The 18,934-nt window shown below is 36.7% G+C and overlaps 2 protein-coding genes across 29 annotated transcripts in view; one reads left to right on the forward strand and one right to left on the reverse strand.

Moving 5' to 3' along the window:
* Window positions 1-3,311, forward strand: part of LOC148846412 (Alkaline-phosphatase-like family protein) — a 76,105-nt gene extending 72,794 nt beyond the window's left edge. For both annotated transcript variants that reach the window (XM_088956359.1, XM_088956360.1), the window contains exons 17-20: window positions 2,035-2,076; window positions 2,295-2,460; window positions 2,775-2,858; window positions 2,946-3,311. In XM_088956359.1, the coding sequence (XP_088812485.1) occupies window positions 2,035-2,076; window positions 2,295-2,460; window positions 2,775-2,858; window positions 2,946-3,056 (403 nt within the window). In that variant the 3' untranslated portion in view covers window positions 3,057-3,311. The remainder of the gene's footprint in view (window positions 1-2,034; window positions 2,077-2,294; window positions 2,461-2,774; window positions 2,859-2,945) is intronic.
* A 14,672-nt stretch (window positions 3,312-17,983) lies between these two features.
* The window catches only part of LOC148846413 (zinc finger CCCH domain-containing protein 65-like), a 32,655-nt gene continuing 31,704 nt past the window's right edge, over window positions 17,984-18,934 (reverse strand). For all 27 annotated transcript variants that reach the window (XM_088953696.1, XM_088953697.1, XM_088953695.1 and 24 more), the window contains one exon: window positions 17,984-18,548. In XM_088953696.1, coding sequence (XP_088809822.1) covers window positions 18,447-18,548 — 102 coding nt within the window. In that variant the 3' untranslated portion in view covers window positions 17,984-18,446. The remainder of the gene's footprint in view (window positions 18,549-18,934) is intronic.

The raw sequence follows: 18,934 nt of genomic DNA on the forward strand, positions 1-18,934 counted from the left end.
CCTGAGCTACTAGATTGGCTCCCTTGCGAATGAAGGCAACACCTGAGCCACAGCCGTAGTCTTCGCCGGCCAATCCATTTCTCTCACTATGTCTTTCTCAACTGTTTGTGAATCATCTTCCTTGTTCTCCTGAAAAAGTATGTCCATGCCCAAACTATCTTCCTCAAAAACAGTCCTCAAACTACTTAGGTCAATGCTCCCTAAACTTACCGTGTCGTCTGAGTCAGTGTCACTAGAATCTTCCTCCTCAGAGTGATCATCCTGCCTAAGCTCCTCTAAATCACTTCGCCTGATACTCCTCGGGTTGCGCTTTTCCGGCGACAACCTATTTAATCTTGCCGACGCATTGCATTGAGCTTCCATGAAGAGAAAAGTTCGAGTTCGCTGAATTTTGAGCTGTTGTGCTTGAAGAAGAAAATAGATGGTAATTACCATCTATCGACGCCACTCCCTTGGTCATGTGACCCTTCAAGTTAGTCTTGGATCCCTTCGATGGGCTGATAAAGTTCGGCTCATATATTGGTCTAATAGCTTGCTCCGTCTACCCCACCTTAGATGGCCCACAACAGTCAGCCCACTAGGAATTTTCTCCCCTAGTAATAGTATGTTACATAGCCCAATTTTTTATTTCTGGGGCCCACCTATCTAAGAGGGCCCACTCATATTTGCTTGGCCTGGATTAGCTAGAGATTGGGCCCTATTTATTTTTAATGGACCCAACAGTTCAACTCCCCTGGTTTCCTTTGACTTCGGTCCAACGGAGTTTACTGCTCCCCTAACGTCTTCTCTCATTCGAACAGGTGTGTTTGAAAAATGATCTTTAACGCCATTTGTTACAGCTGAAGCATATGATCTGTCAGAAGCCCAGCTAATACCTTGTTGATCACGTCTAAGGCCTCCATCTTCGGCAAGGCTTTTGAATTTCTAAAAGCTTGCTTGCCCTTTTTTGTGTAACTTTCTCTTCCTTGCAGTTCTACCAACCCCTTGCTGCCACGTAAGGTTTCTTCAACCTTGCTGCCTTCCTCCCTTCGAGCTTCCCTCCACAGTTCATCTTCTATGGAGGAAGCCAACCAAATCGCCATGAAAACTCCTTCAACTCTCAAGTTCACTTTCCTGGGAATCTCCTGAGGCTCGACTCCATTTAGTAAGACTGCCGCGGACCTGAGATTTCCCCTAAAAACACCAGCCAGTCTTGCTCCACACAGTACTGCAATGGCTTCTGCTACTTCATCATTCCAGAGATGGAATGGTAAACCAACCACGCGCACTATCATCCCATCCAGAACCGAGGAATCCTTCGAATTTGATGGAGAGACCACCTGAATATGTTCACCGAGCCAAGTTTATCCTGCAAACACACAGCCTCAACTTCTTGCTTGTTATCCAGAGGATCATGCAAAGCTTTGCACCCATCAAAAGGCGTTACGATATATGTGGTTTTCATCTTCAACTGTTTTGTCACCAAGTCAGCAATCTCCTCCCAAGATCTACCTGGTTTGTCAACTTCAACAATCAGTTTGTTTTTGTCCACTCTCCTTTTTCCGCAGATACCAGTAGTGCCGCTCTATTTCCAGCTTGCACCAAGGTAGAAACCATCTGGTTGGGGGGTTCAAGGTTCAAGGTTTACTGCCCATTGATTGAATCGTGTTTAAATGTAGTCAAGAGAAAACTTGGTTCTTAGTAACCCACCATTGGCAAAAACAATTGCCCGTGAGGTGGTTACTCTCGATGTCACAGGGAAAAGCTTGGTACAGTTATCTTCTATCTATGGTAGCTATGTTTTCTAACAATCAATGTATTTAAAGGAAGTAATAAAAAATGATTTAAGCAGTCATAATTTAGTGATGGATATGCCACTAAATAGAACAGAATGGTGAAAAAGGATTCATGTAGCCGACCCCATATAGTTGGGACAAGGCTCAGATGATAAGAAAGGTCAAGGTATTGGGCAGAGTTGTGCAATTCTTTCCAACATTGTTTTTGAGTAATAAACCCCTATTAACTATGTTTTGTATCATCTACAACTATTTTCAGGTGTGCTTTTGATGGCCTTCGATATGGTGCAGCATTTATTGGGTGAGTGAACCAATGGCTCACGTTTCTTTACTTTATACATGATTACTAGAACTCAGGCTTTCTAATGGAAATTTCATCCCGATCCCCACTGTAATATATTTACATTTTTTGAAAATAATATATTTATCGTCAATAAAAAAATGGTTTTATATTTTTAAGAATTACCTTTCAAAAAATGTTATCATAGATTTATGATTATAATACTGGATTTATTCCAGGTTTGATGAGTTCATCCTTGTTCGCCAAGCAATCCTTCTTGCAATCGAAACATTTGGTGCATCTCACATCCTTCCAATTTTGGCCCTGCCATTTCTTGTTTCATTCAAACATCAGTGTTGTGGGAGTAACAAAGAAAGGGGAACACTTTTCATCAAATTATCTCAGGTATACTGGTGGCATTTGCTTATAAGAAATCATTGATAAATTTTCAGTTCATCAATTTGGGTTTCAGAATCATTTTTATAGTCTGTCAAGAACCTCCCAAAAATAGTTTACTGGCGATCCAGAGAGCTTTCCAAGTCTGTTTTTTATTTTTTGTTAAATGAGATGAATGTTCTAAGCACCAGTTAAAGTGAGATTGATGTAAAAAATGCTGTGTTTTGCATTTTGGTTTACTGGCGCCAGTGAACCTTTTGGTTTATGTCCACTCTGGTTCTAAAAAATGCTTGATAGGCTGATCTTTATGTTTTGCATTTTAGGTACTTTTGATGTATGGACTCATTACTGCCGTAACAACCTCATTGACCATTGTGTGTGTCACTATTCAAAGGCGGCACTTGATGGTATGACATCCTTTTGGAATTGTATAGCGGTCAACCTTAAAAAAAAACGATTACTGTTCTCCCTTATATCAAACCACTTTATTGCAGGTTTGGGGTTTATTTGCTCCGAAGTTTGTCTTTGATGTCGTTGGCCTCCTCCTAACGGATGTCCTGATTTGTTTATCATCCATCTACTATTTCTCTGGCATTGATGAATGATGAGACAGCACAAAAGGCAATCCCAGAAAATTCAACTTAAGGATCATCAAGAGGACTTCCCCCCTCCCTCCGGCCAACCTAAAAAAACAAGAAAAATTAAGAAGCTTCTGCAAAATATTTGATATTGGATTATGATGTAGCTAGTTCATAGTTTGGTGCCATGCAGATTTATTTATTTTTTATTCATTTTTTAGGGAAGATTTATATTCTTACTCTTTTGTTATTTTTTTTCATAAAAAAATTATTTTTTATTCATTTCTGCTAAAATTGGACAAAAAAAAGGTAAAGAAAATGAAGAAAAAGTCAATGTAAGTAATCTGCATCCTACATCCATTGAAGTGAGTCCAGATCTCTTGCCAACAAAAATCCCTTCCAATGTTCCAACATGATCAATATGAACTTGTGGGACCCACTATGCATGTGATATGTGGACACATCGTGTTGGAACGTGTTGAAAGGGATTTCCCTTGGCAGGAGATCCCGACCCGGTTGAGGTGTGGCTTTATTTTGGAGAGTTGGGATCTCCCAAAAACATTCCAACGCCTTTCCAACATGATCTGACAGTGCACATCTCACCGTGAGATTGGGACACACGTACTGAAGTGTGGTGTTAGATAACGTTGGGAGTGAGATGGAATGTATTTCTTGGGAGGTGATCCGGATTCCATTCGGGGGACCCTATATCCATAATAATGCATTATTTTCAATCGGCATTCAAACTGGTTGGTTGGACCGTGATCTGTTAACCATTTGACCAGCAGGTTCTGGGTTAAACTTGTTTTATTTTATTTTTTATTTTTTGTATTTTTAGACATTTTTTCAATATTAATAATAATTTTCATTTACCATATTTTAATTCAATATGATAAATAGAGTTGTAATGTGAGCCACGCCAGGTGGGCCATTTGCACTATAGCATGCTGTGTCAACATGTCATGGGGCTAGTCGCTGGGGCCTGTGCGACACTCGAATGTGATGGCATATGAATTAATTAAAAAGGCTACTTGTATTGTATTAATGGATGGCAAGTAGAAGCACCCAGTTTACTGTTGAGGGGATCTCGTGCTTAATCTTTACATGCTTATGACTCACTCTACTATTTACCTCTTCTTGACACTGAACTGTGTGTTTGTGTTTGTTATCCATTAATGCAATACAAGTAGTCCTTTTGATTAATTCGTGTGTCATCTTGTTGTCTTTTCTTGTGTTGTTGCTTGTTACATAGGCTTATTCGTCAAATTCGAGTGCCGCACGGGCCTAGTGATTAGCCCCGTGACAATTGGTATCAAAGCCAAAGCTCATTCCTAGCCCGTTGACTCGCGACGCGAGCACATCATGGAGGGGATTGAGCATGGACAAGGACAAAGCATTGAAGACCCGCACATCAAAGGCAGGCATGCACGAGAAATCCATGGTCAAGCATTTTTCCATCGAGTTACGAGTGCTATGTTGTGAAGCCACTATAGGTGAGATGCGTGACCAAGTAGATGAGTTCCACCAAAATGTTGAAGCCATCTATTGCAATATAAAGTGCATTTTTACTAAATTGTGTCATCTTTGTTGCCTTTTGTATGTGATTGCTTGTTTTTTTAGGTTTACTCGATCCACTTGAGTGTCGCACGGGGCCTTGCCGATTAACCCCGTGACAAACATGTAGGCCATGGTGGGCTATGCTTGCTTGGTGTGATTTTGGAATTGGGATTTGTTTCTCACATGGCAATTCACAAGCACATCCCTCCGTGTATTGAGAACATCTTCCATAAATAATAACACATAAGCATAGGAGATGTTCTCAATAATGTACGGTGGGATGTGCGCCATTGTGAATAGTAGATTCGGTCCCATGAATTTGTTAAGAGGGGAGACTGGAATGGCCTAAGGCTTGGGCGTAGTTAGCTAGTATGTAGCTGGGCCAGGTTGTGGTTTAATATGATTCTCTTTTTAAGAAGATTTAAAAAAAATGAAAAATAGTAAGTTAATAAGATAGACAATAAATTGAATAAAATAATAAAATTTTATTAAATTTTATTCCATATAAAATTTAATGTATACAATTGTTCATATCGGTCCCATGAATTTGTTAAGAGGGGAGCCTGGAATGGCCTAAGGCTTGGGCGTAGTTAGCTAGTATGTAACTGGGTCAGGTTGTGGTTTAATATGATTCTCTTTTTAAGAAAATTAAAAAAAAATGAAAAATAGTAAGTTAATAACATAGACAATAAATTCAACAAAATAATAAAATTTTATTCTATATGAAATTTAATGTATACAATTGTACATATATGAAATAATAAAATGAAGTTGAAAAATATTACAATAAAATCGAATTATTTATTTGTGTATATATAAATTATTGGTATTATATACATTATTTATTTATATATATGAGGGACATGCTACATCGGGCCATTTTCTAGTGTTGTGCCCTACTGACCCGTGCACCTGGACCACCTAAACCTAGCACGACCTAGGGTTTGGGACCGTGCCTGGCACGGCTCGATTACTGCAGCAGGTGGGCTGTGCCTGACTGCCTGACATGGCCTGAGTTGTGCTGAGCTGTGTTAGCCTGTAGGTGGCCCGACCCACATTACAGCTCTTTGAATATATAATGGCAGCATTTGGCAAATGTTTTTGCATGGTCTTTTGGGCTTCAGCAAGCTTTTTTGGACTTTTTGTGTGATATATAGCATCTAAATATGTTTATCTTTAAAAGCTACTTACCAAATAGTCTTTATCTTTAAAAGCAAAACCCCAAAAATTCAATGTGTCTTTTGTCTCTAACTTACCAAATGGCACCATTGCAAGATATATGTCCTATTTTTCTACAAAGTTTCTATGTTTTATTTTTATTGTATATATCATCACGGTTGTCAAGACCAAATCAAAATCTCAAGGCCTGACAGTCGATTTGATTGACTTGAATGATTGAATGCTGCTATTGGACACACAACCTTTGGCAATCCAAATCTCTTACCCACACACCACAGCACACTACAGCTGAACAGTGGGAATATATCCCCATGAATGATAATATGAAAATACGGGACATATTCTCAATGTGCCACTAGTGATATGAGAATTTACATCTGTGCACCTTGAGTATCCCATGGCACATCTCAATCGTGTATTGAGAATATCTCTTAATGCAGGCTGAAATGTACATGACATGTGGAGTGCCTAGGGGACACAAATGTGAACTCGTGATGTGTGGGTAAGAGATCCGAATTCCTTTTCTTTTCTGGTATGTGCCCCCAATTATACGGATGACACAAATGATTTTCTCTTAATCACAAACTGTTTGTCTGTTTCCACATCCATGGGTAATTGGGTATGATATGAATGGGGGTATGCGTCCCACATGGGTAAAATGGCACCGAAACTGGCCATTCCACCTGTGCCATCTGTTAGCGTCATGCCTGTGCAATATGTTGACTAAATACTGGGAAATGGTAAATAATAATAATAATAATAATAATAATAATAATAATAATAATAACCTTCTTACAAGTTAAAAACTCTTGTCTGCATAAATTATAGCATAACGGCGAAGACTCTTGTCTATATAATTTGGCCGCTGGGTTCTGAATGTTTTTTTTAAGCTGCCACCGGGTGTTGATTTGACTCAAATGCAATGTTTTAAAAGACGATACGGAAATGGAACCGTTTTGATCACCTGTTTCCCCGGGTCAATGGTCTGATCGTCCGATTTGAACGGATGGTTCGTTCTAATAGGAAAATTTTAAAAATAAAAAAATGGTTAAAAACCATTGAACGGGTTGACGGTTCAATGGTTCAACTGCCCGAATCAACGTTTAGTTGATTTTTTCAATGATTTTTGACCAGATTCTGGGTTTATGTAAAAATGGAATCGGTTGCCTGGACGGTTCCTGGGCCAAACGGTCTGACCGTCTAGATCAACAGTGGTTCAAAAACACTGCTCAAATGAAAAAAAAGCCAAAAAAGTAAGAAAATATTAAAAACTTTCGGGTATCTTTTGTGCCTATTTTACATCAAGTCTCCATTTGGTATGTGCAGAAAAGAGGAAAACAAATGATTCCATTAGATTCATATTTTATGGTTTTGATTGAACGTAGAATGGCCTTCCCAAATAAGTTGAGCAGATTCAATCAACAAAGCCCTGTCCCAACTGGAGGTGTAAAACGGGGCACAGCCTCCGGGTGGCTTGTGCAAAGTGTGGGTCGTGCTGTACCGGCCCATAGGTTGTGCCGCCCCCAATGATAACTTGGGGGTTGGGCTGACACAACTCATGGCCCAAGCTTGTGTGGGCCTGTGCCATGCTGTGCCGTGCTGTGGGCTTGGGTCAAACCGGATTGTAGGTTGTGCCGTGGGCTTGGGCCATGTCGGGCTGGGCCACAAGCTGGGCCTTGGGCGTGGGCTGAATTGGGCCAAATTGGTTTTTTACCTTTTTTTTTGTTTTTTTGTTTTTTTTTGATATTTTTATTTCATTACTAAGTAAAAGTGTAAAACTAAAATATTTAACTTTCTTTGGGCTTTGAGAACTATTTGAAAATAAAAAAAGAAATGAGAAATCTAACAAATAAATGAAAAAAATACTTAACCAAATAAGAATGGAATAACAAATTGGAAGAAAAATAGGAATTTTATTTCATTTAAATTTGAATCATACAAATTACAAAGCATACAATGGTTGGATACTTGGATGAATGAAATATGAAAATTGGAAAATAGAATAAATTAATAAAATATAAAAAATACAATATAGTTACAAATTGAAAATACAAAATTACATTGTTAAAAAAATAGCAAATAAATTAAATAAAATTAAAACAAAATTTACAATAATTTGAAAAAAATGCTATACAACTATTGAGTGAGTACACAAAAAATGTTGACTTCATCATTTTTTGATTTTCTCTTATTTTTCATGACTTTCATTATCTGCTTCAGGTGAAATATTGGGTGTAGTGTCATGCCCTCCTTTTATCTTGTAATCTGTCTTTAGCATCCGGCCAATCTTTAAAAAAGATGTACATCTTTATACATTCATCATTTATACAGCTTGTCTTGTTATCCAACACCCTAATACATAGTTGTCAAGGCGACACCTAGGCGATTAGGCGGTTTTTCATGGTCACCTCGCCCAAACGCCATAAGTTTTGCATATTAGGCGCTCGCCCAGAGACTTAAGCGGGCGCCTAGGTGGGCACCTACATTCATCTAAAAACTATTTTTTTTTAATTTAATATTTTGATATTTTATTGGATGTTTTATTCTTTTAAAATAAATTTGGTTACATGATATCATTTTAGTATTAAGACCAAGTATAGAGCTTGTTTTTTATTTATGTCAGGGTTTTTTTTTTTTTTTTTTGTTCGATTGGAGAGGAAGAGAACCGAAGGCTTCAAGCCCCAGGCCAACTCCATCGCACCTTAGCTTCAGTAGGTAAGTTCTTCTTCTTCTTCTTCTTCTTCTTCTCTTTTCTAGATTTCAGTTGAATCAGTCTTGAGTTCTCTCTTCTCAGCTCAGACACTTTTTTTTTTCATTTTTTTTCAAAAAACAAGGGCTCTGCCCTTATACTCCTCAGTCCTCCCTTTCTCCACTCATCATCATCTTTTATTATTATTACTTTTTTGCTTTTTTTTTTGAAAAAATAGGGGCTCCGCCCTATACTCCTCTCCTCCCTTCACTGATTGAGTCATTGTTCTCACTTCTCACTTCAATTTTTAACAGCTGAACCTATCATTAATATATATATATGATTATATGGCTGAAATCTATTGATTTTATATTTATACATTCCAGTGCCTAGGTGCTTGGGCGTCCCATAGTCACTTAGCCTCGCCTAGTTGCCTTGACAACTATGTCCTAATACCTACACTAAAACAAGACTCCAATGAAATTGTAGGTACTGGAGGGGTTAGTAGATCACGTATCATAGTGGCGAGAAATGGATAATTTTTTTGAATATTCACTCTACTAGGCTAAAATATCAAAATTATTTGTTCCCTCACCTAAAGTAGAAAAATTTGCTTGTAAATAAAAATTAAGTTCAGTAAATGAACTTATTGTTGAGGTAGTAAATTTCTGCCTTCTATTTATTAAATAAAAAATATTTTCTCTTCTATTACTAGGCTCAAGTTCAGTAGTAGAAGATGCAACTGTACTGTTGGACAGTTTTGTATGCCCTTAGCTTCAATCTGAATTGATGTACTTTTGATATTTAGTGTAAATAAATATAGTGCATGTTTGATTCATGTTTGGTATAATTCTGTGTAAGACTCTAAAACTGGATACTTATTGAGACTTGTGTTAGTTTTAAATGTTCACAGCAATTGGATGAGTCTGGGGAGATTCATCTTGCCAAGCCTGATGCTGGTGTGCCACCAAGTGTTGGGATGGCCTGTCTCGGCCACCAGGGTGAGACCCAAGGCACATGTAGTATGGGATTACTCGAATCCTTGAACCGAACCGGATTTCCAGTATTGCCCTAGACCTTGGAGACAGATGGGCAAAACTAGAAAGTTACACCTGACCCCTAGACTCGATTATGATACTTCACTAGGTGTTGGATCGGGTTGCCTTTGATATGTCAATCAGTGAGATCCTTAACGGGGGTCAAAACCTGGGCATGTTGGGGCAGTCTGAGAATTCATTTGAGTAGGTGATCATAGTGATAGGATCAGCCTCTTTGTCGGACAAAGGTAATGATCGGGAATGCACTCTCTGATGGAAACCAAACTGCCGGCAGTTGATTTCAATCATTGGAATTTCATTTTTTGCAAAATTAATATATATATATATATATATATGTACGATTTTAAAATGTTTGCAAATGGTTTTAATTCCCAGGATCCATGTGAAAGGAGAGTGCAGCACTGTTCCTTGCAGCCGAGGGAGATGTCATCTCTTATCAGGTAGTGCTTGATCATTATGGGCTGAGAGGTTAAGTGTAAGACCATTTTGGGATAATACCTGATGGGCTAATCTTACACCTGCCCACAGTCCCTGGGTTTTTATAAGATGGCTTGGCCCAGAAACCACTTAATGTAAGTGTTGCGCCCATAGGGTCCATGTAATGGGCTCAGGGGTTCATTGAGATTTCTCAGTGAATTCGGCCAGGCCTTGTAATAAAGGCTGGGCTGAACCCATGTGACTGGTGTGTAGATCAATGCTTGGGTCCCACGTCGTACACAGAATCCCAACTGGGCAGTAGATTGGAAACTAATTAAGCACTGAACACTTAATGGGCCAAAAGCCCATTTCGAACTGGGCTGATATAATCACCCACTAATGGGGCGGATCTGGGATTAAGGTTAGCAGAAGGATTGGGCCTTTAACCTAATCCACTTTGGGAGACCAAATTCAAATCAGATTTGAATCTAGTAACCTCCTGATAAGATCAGGAGTAAGCTAACCTAATCTGCAGATAGGATTAAGATTATCCCCTATCCAAATACTGATTTGGAGTGGGATAACTCTAATTAGATTTGGGAGGTTTCTTAATCAAGAAGAAAAGAGGAGAAACCCTAAGAGAGAACATCATCAGATTTTGAACAGAGGGTTGTGTGCAGAAAATATTCTGTGAATAGAGATTAGATCTCATACTCACTCCAGAGAGAAGAGAAGCAGTTCAGCCATCTTCGTCTCAGGAGTTCTCCTCCAGTCGCCGCCATTCTTTCTAACAAGATTCGATCTTTGAAGAAGAAAGAAATCAAGAAATCAGTTCTTGATATCAATTTGCAAAAGGAGACTGGAGATATTTGGTGCTCAAAGTTTCAAGAGGGTTCTGGAGAAGGATTCGGTGTGTAGGACGCACCTTGCTGGTTCTGTTCCACAGTTGCTGTGTCATCTTCAGCAGGAGTAGATCTTGGTTTCTCCTTTGGGGGTGAACACCAACTTTGGGAGATACTGCATCTCTGGATCAGGTATAGTCCCTCCCTTGTCTTTGGTTTAGATCTGGTTCGATTATGGTTCAAGTAGGATCCTTGAATATTGTATTCTTAAATTAGGGAATGCAATTCCTAGTTGGAAGAAGGTAGGAACATTTTTGAAATTCTCCCACCCATTTCGCAATCTTTATGGCGTCCATTAGATGGATCCTACCATTCTTTCAGTGGTATCAGAGCCACAGGTTCGAATCTTGAACCAAAAGCAAATCAGATCTGAACCTGCGCAAATGGACAGAAATTGTTCTACCAAGATTTGCGCAGATTACTTTCTTTCTTTTTTTTTTCAAGAAACTGTTTCTTGTTAAGGGCGATTGATCTGAAATTAATTTCTGTTAAATCCAAGATTTATTTAGAACTGCTCTTTATTTATTTTGATTTAATGGACTGTTCGAACCTGGAGATCGCAGTGCAGATTTGGCGTAGATGGTCTGTGCACCCTTTTTCCTTTTCTTTATTTATTTTATTCAATTCGGTTTGTAAATAATTTTTTTTTTATTTTCTAGACTGAATGTATAGGATTTGATCAAGAATGTAATTAATAGAAATAGGATTTCTGTATTTTTTTTTATTTTCTTGATTGAAAAAGAAGGAAGAAGAAGGCGGCACTGGAGATTTGCAGATGAAGAGATCGCTTTCTGCGATTTGCAGTTTGTGAAATTGCAACCCTAGTGATTAACTTCTATTTTGCAGGTGGTGCGAACAATCCATAATCGCTTTGTGATTGTTTAATTCAATCTTATTAATTTCAGATCATTAATGAATTAATTCTTGAATTGAAAATCAATTTTGGATAATTTCGGAATAAATTGGATCAAAATTGTTTGGACCGAATCTAGGGTTTGAAAGGGACTGTTTTCAATCCATTTTCTCCCTCTTGCAGTTCCAAATCTGATGTTCAATTACAGGGATTAATTCGGCCCACCTGTAAAGCCCAATTTTAAAAGGTTAAAACTGCAAAAGCCCACTCTTGTGAGAAGAGTTGTATGGGCCAAATTGCTAACTGCGATTCAGCCCATTTACCTAGTAGACATTAATTGTTAATGTTATGCATTTTAAATGGGCTGTTTAATGGGCTTTACAGCAGTTAATTGATTGGATCAATTCTTCCTTTACATGTGATGTTTGGATGTTTGATGTGCTGCGACTATGGGCCATAAGGACTTGGCCCATGATAACTCGTTAGTGGCTCTTGCGCACACCATGACTGGATGCACATCATTGCCATGGCGTCCCTTAAGGTCATTGGATGACCCCCTCCTTACTTGGTGGGCCCCACTGCCCTGAAAAGGGATGCGTGCAGAAACCCTAGCTGATTAAGGCCCACCAGAAATCTGACTTTATAAAAGTCAGTGGGAGCCACTCTGGTTTGACCTAAATTAGAAATAGGGCGTAATTTTGTTCCCTCTAGCAAATATGAGTGCATGAGATAGGGAGATCCATATGATGGACTCTCTAAAGGCCTTCCATCATTAGCACAATGATGGGTCATTCAGTAATGAGGAAATGCACCATAAAATTTGGCTATCCATTTGCTGTTGGATATGTCAGAGTGTTTCATAAGATGATAGGGGCGTCATAGACCGATGTGGGAGAGGCTTTACCAAAAAATGGGAACTCTCTCACGGTACCTTGGCGTAACCTGAATATAATGGGTGAACACTCACTGGATAAAAATGTTTACCTGAAAACGACTCTGAACCTTGTCTGACAGAGGCCAAAGGGAAACTCATAGGATGAGTGGATATGATCTGTCACAGAAAGGTGGTGGGGTTTTGCAGTTGAAACAGTTGGCTTCACGCTCCCTATGTGATTTCCCACATTTCCAGAGATATTTCGCTATCTTCGTCATTGAGAAAGGAGGAAAATCTCACAGATGAACAAATGATAAATAGAACATGGATTAAAAACCATATCTATGTAGGTTAACATGAATCAAACTAAGGTTTTGGACTAACGTTTTTGCTATTTTATTAGAAAATGGCAAACGGTCAATTTGCAAAGCTTCTAGACGATAACAAGCTGAAGGGCCCAAACTATGCCGACTGGTATAGAAATCTTATGCTGGTCCTAACTTCCGAAAAGTTAGATAAGGTAGTGAAAAATCCTACCCTGGAGCGTCCGGGTGATAGGGCTTCTGAGGCCCATAGGAGGGAGTACCAAGATTGGGAGGATAAGAACTCCCTACCCCACTGCTATGTCATTGCTTCACTAGACAACTCAATATAGAGGCAGTTCGATCAAATCAAACTAGCCAAAGACATATTGGATAGTCTGAAGACAATGTACGAAGAGCAGAACCGTTCTACTCGACAAAATGTCTTGAAACTGTTCATGACCGCGCAGATGTCCAAAGGGCAGAAAGTTCATGACCATTGTCTTTGGATGATGGGCTACATTAACGAACTCGAAGCCCTTGGATCCGGGCTAGATCTTAGCATGCAAGTGGATGCCATCTTGAATTCTTTGACCTATTCCTTCAATGTGTTCACAATGAACTATAATATGAATAAGCTGAATGTTAGCATACAGAAACTCAGCAATATGTTGCAGAAGGCCGAGGAATTACTTAAGAAGGATGAGTCTGTGGTTATGCTTGCTATACAACTTGGTGTTCTCTTCTACTACTAGGCTCAAGTTCAGTAGTAGAAGATGCAGCTGTACAACTTGTAGAATTATTTCCTATTACTTCAGATTCATATAAATTGTACATTTCAAATAATAAAGTATTAATTTCTTCTTTTTTATTTCCAATTTCAATATTCATATTTTCACAATATGTTTCAAGTGAAATATCTAAACCATCTTTCCTAATCCTAGGATCTAATATTGTAGCTAAGCAATAAATAGTTGAAATGTTCTTCTAATATTTTTTTAAATTTATTTTCCATTATTTCAACAATACTTTTAAATTGTGGATTATTTCTATATTTTGCAAAACAATCACTAATCACTATTAATTGATAAGGTAAATTACAACTAGTTGCATAATAAATACCTGATATTTCATTAGTTGCATCATAAAAATGTTTTAAAAAATCTCTTATACAAATTGTCATTTCCTAGTCTTCCTCAAATATAATATCATTAGGTATTTTTGCATTATAAAAATTACTAAGAATTTGTTTGTGAGAAATATAATTTTCTAACATAACATAGGTAGAATTCCATCTATGTTTAATATTTAATATAAAATGTTTATATTTTAAACCATAATTTTGAGATAAATATTTAAATTTTTGTTTTCTTGCTCCAGAACTTTTAATATATATATATAGAAATAATATTTAAAGCATTCGGAATACATAACTTTAAGATTTGACATGCACATCTGATATGAAATAGTTTACCATTTAAACATGGTTTTAATTGGGACTTTAAAATATTTATTACTAAATCATTATTACTACCATTATCAAAACTAATAGAAAATAGTTTATTCTCAATTCCATAAGCATGTAAAGTATTTAAAATTCTTGCAACAATAACTGGGCTAGTGTCAAGCCTAGTAAAACTTAAAATTCTTTCATTTAAAAACCAATTTTCATCAATAAAATGGCTAGTAACACAAATACAACTTATGCTAAATTTAGAAGTCCAAACATCAGAAGTAATTGCAACTTTAGAATTAAGATTTGATAACATATAAATTAAATTTTGTTTATATGAATAAAAATTTTTTAAAGCATCTGATCTAATAGTATTCCTATAAACTTTTTATATTGTGGATTTACATAATTACGTAACCATTTTTCAAGTTTAGTATCTTCAACTAACAAAAATGGTTGTTCAACATGTACAATATATTTTGCTAATTCTTGCACCATTTTTTCTTGAGAATATTTAAATGTACCACCCCCTCTATGCCCAATTTGTGTTTGTGTTGTTTCTCTCCCTTCTTCTTCTTCTTTTTCTTCATTCTCATGGGTGCTCAAATGTCTGGTCAAATGGCCAATACCACCCTTATTGCAATAGCCAAAGTCTTTCCTACATTTTTGACAAACAACTCTTTTTCCCTTCCCCTCAAGAGGCCCTCTTTTTCTTTCCCTTAGTATTTATACTAGGAGTGGAAGTTTCATCAATATCAATAGCATCCATATCGGTGCTAACACTATCATGATGTGACTGAATATCATCGACATTGAACATGTTGGGGAATTGGTTTCAGGAGGAGCCGATCATTTTTTTTTTTAAATTCTAAAAAAATAAAAATTAATTTAATTAGACTTACCCGGATTACTGATTCGGAATCCCAAATTGATTTCAATGTTGAAACCTTTCAACTCCAAGAATCCAAGGCTCCCAAATTGCTAACTTGAGATACTTAAGCCGGTTGAACAAGCATTTTTCTTGTTGAAACTTCAATAAAGTTGAGAATTGAAGAATCAACCAATCAGAGTGCAGAAAATGTATGAGAAATTGGGAATTTAAGAGATTGGGAGATTGAAACTTGAGAAAGTATGAGAACTAGAGAAGAGATTAAGAGAATTATTGAATTGGTGTAATGAGAATGGTGGAGGATAGGGTTATATTTATAGGAATTGAAAAAATGTCCCCCTAAACTAGCTGTTATATAATTGTTGGGGGCATTTGTATCATTTCTTCTCCCCTAATAACCAAAATACATAAATACCTCCTATATAGCTATTGGGGGGGTATTTCTGTAAATAACCCCTACAATGCTGAAACTAGCAAGGGGGAGGGAGGGAGAGTCCCCAACACTAGTTCTCGGGCAGGCCGAGCGTAACCTGCTATGGGTCCGTGAGCCATGCCGTGCTGGCCCGTGGACTTCAAACCCCAGGCCCAACACAACACGAACCATCATGCTGGGCCTGACACAACCCACATGCCATTATGTCATGCCATGTCGGGCCGTAGTTGGCACGGCCAGATTTACACCTCCAATCCCAACTTTGATTGTATAGGTATTTGCGGATTCTGTTTCTTCGATTAACGCTGCTGAATTATTTGCGATTTTACAGGCACTTCAGAATGTCACTTTTTTGGCCCCCAGATCTTATAGTATGTTCGGACTCTCAGGAAGTGATCCAAGCATTGAACCAGCAGTCCACTCTCTTTTCTTTCAAACCAAAAGACTTGGCTCGAAATTTTCCTCTATTTCCTTTTGTTTTCTAAATAGAAGCTACAATCTCCCGGCCGGCCCACAAGGTAGTGCAATTAGCAAAATCTACCGGACAGGATCACTTCCTTTTGCTTTATGAAATCCTGGATGTAAAAAACTTTGTAAATGTTTCGTTATTATAATATAATTAATTTATCTTGCCAAAAAAAAAAGCCCTGTCCCAACTCAAAGAACCAGACATTATCCCAGCAGGATTGGACTGGAGGTAAAATAGATTAGCCCAACAAAATTTCTCTACCAATCCAGACGCTTGAGGATAATAGTCCGAATCTGCTGACCACATTATATTGTTGGCCAGTTCATTCAGCCCTACATCAGGAATATCAGCCCACGAAATGTTCCCAATATGCAACTGGATGAATGTATAGTGGTCAGAAGGTCCAAACTTTGTTGGGCGGTTCTACTTTACTCATAAGTGTAGTTATTGTAGATATATAAATGTATAACTTACACTTATCTATTATATTAAAATGGAATGTGCCAATGGGGCACTTTCCTGCTTTTTGGTTCTCTCAAAGTCCCTTATATTTTTTCTGGTTCTTTTAATTTTTTTAATTTTAAAATTGAATAAAATAACTGAAGTATTTACCAATCACTTTTAAGATTTTAAACACTCCTCATTAACCTACCATTAATTCTCTCTCTTTCTCTCTCCACTTTTCCATCAACTCTTTTAATAAACTCTCATTAATCATGCCTTTAACACTCTCCTTCAGTAACTAATGCCACTAATTCTCTCTCATCTCTATTGCTCCATTAAATTCATTAACTTTAAATATATATTAGATATATTTACATTAAATTGTAATTATTAGAAAAGATTAATTATATTGAAATTAAGACTTTCAATGATAATTTATTACACAAAATAATCTACCTCCACTTAAAATTATAATCCATTCATATTCCATTTGAAAATAATACAATTTAATTAATCTAACAAAATAATTTAGTAAGTTACTTAAATAAAATAAAATAATTAATTAATAAAAGGAATAAGATAAATAAAAAACTAATATCAAATTAAAATTAATATGTAAAACTAATACACAATTATCTAAAAGTTATTAGTTTTATAAACAATTTTTACTAATTTAAAACTAACTTGAGTTCTATAAAAAAATTAAAACTTAATATATTTGTTTAAATTTAATTTTTACTAATTTCAAAAATTAATATAGAATATCAATTTGAAATATAATTTAATTATTTTAAGTTCCATTTAAAAATAAGAAAAAATAAAAAAGTCAGGTTTTCTAACAATCCTATGAAACTTCCTAGTGTTTTAACCTTAACAAAAATCTCCTCTATTGTTTTGAAAAAATGTGTAAATACCTTCCTTTAATCATCATTCCAAAAAAAATTGTTGATGTAATGCATTAATTTTATTTCACTTCATCCTTTTTACTTACTTTGTCCAAGAAGAATAAGGAGAATTGTTATTTGAAGGTTGTCTAACAAAATAAACCAGTAAAGGATAAAGTTGAAACTTAATACATTAACAATGATACGGGTATTTTGGCAAGTCTTTGTTATTGAAAAGCTGGGGCAAATGAGGTATTTGCACTTTTTTTTCAAAACTACGAGAGGCCATTGTTAGGGTCAAAACACAAAGGTGGTTTACTGTTATTTGGATGTTTTTTATAATTTAACTTAAAAATAATAAAAATTACAATAAATCAATAAAAATTAATTAAAAATTTATTTTTGAAAAAAATAAAAAAAATAAAATTTAAGAAAAAAATACAAATTTATGTAGAGAATAGGAAATTGACCACTCTCACTAAAGAGCGACTTAGATTGTGATTGGATAAACTAGATATAATTAAAAGAAATGCTTGAATTGGACTTAGATGGGTACCATTTAATTGGAAATTTCATAGAGCTTCATCCTCAATTTTGCTTGTAAATAAAGCCCGTGCTGACTAGTATCTATTTAAAACAAAAACAAAGCACACACACACATATGTCCTCAGCCTACAGAAACCAAGGCAACAAGAAACTGCCTTCCAAATAAAAAAAAAAAAGAAATTGCACATCATTTTATTCTATTTGTTATGTTCTTTGATAGAAAACAAAAATCTCATGCAGACTGTTAGTTAAGAGCTTTGCTACCATTTCCACATTCTACAGTTCTTATCAGAGGCCACCTTGTTTTTCTAGACAGAGGACCATACCTTCCAGAAATGGAATGCAGAACGAATACAATCAAGCTCATTGCTGATTACTCACCTGGGGCCACCATTTCCACATTCCACCATACCCACCCTCCAATCTCATGCCAAAGATGGGGATAACTTGGAGGGGACACCACACAATTCATGAAGCTTGAGAGTTGCAATTTACTGGGTGGTGAAATTTGCAGTCTGGCCCAAACCCACAGTTCCCGTGGCGTTTATAATGTCTGCAGATATTATGACCCTGGATGACAAGGGGAAAAATAAGTTTTATACACAAGTACAGATGGGAGGGGACAGGCAGATAATAGTAGAAAAAGAAAGAAGAAAAATAAAATAACATATGCGTCCATGTCTAATCCTTCAGGCAAGGATCTTGTACCATGATGATAGAAACACCTTTTATTGGAGGACAAGTGGTTCAAAAACCTTGGGGTGGACCTGAAATTTGACAGGAACCCACCTCTGAAAAATATCATTGCATAAAATGACCAAATAATACAAAACTGAATTTCCTAAAAATTTCACAATGGACCGGAAGCCATTAACTTCATCTACTCTCGAGCATATGATGTTGAATTGAATTTTTCAGACCACTTTGGTGAATCAGTTTCTGATCCACTAATTCAG

This window comes from Nelumbo lutea, chromosome 7 (assembly GCF_056320005.1).
Source record: "Nelumbo lutea isolate HS-2025 chromosome 7, American lotus-T2T, whole genome shotgun sequence".
In the NCBI taxonomy this organism is placed as follows: Eukaryota; Viridiplantae; Streptophyta; class Magnoliopsida; order Proteales; family Nelumbonaceae; genus Nelumbo; species Nelumbo lutea.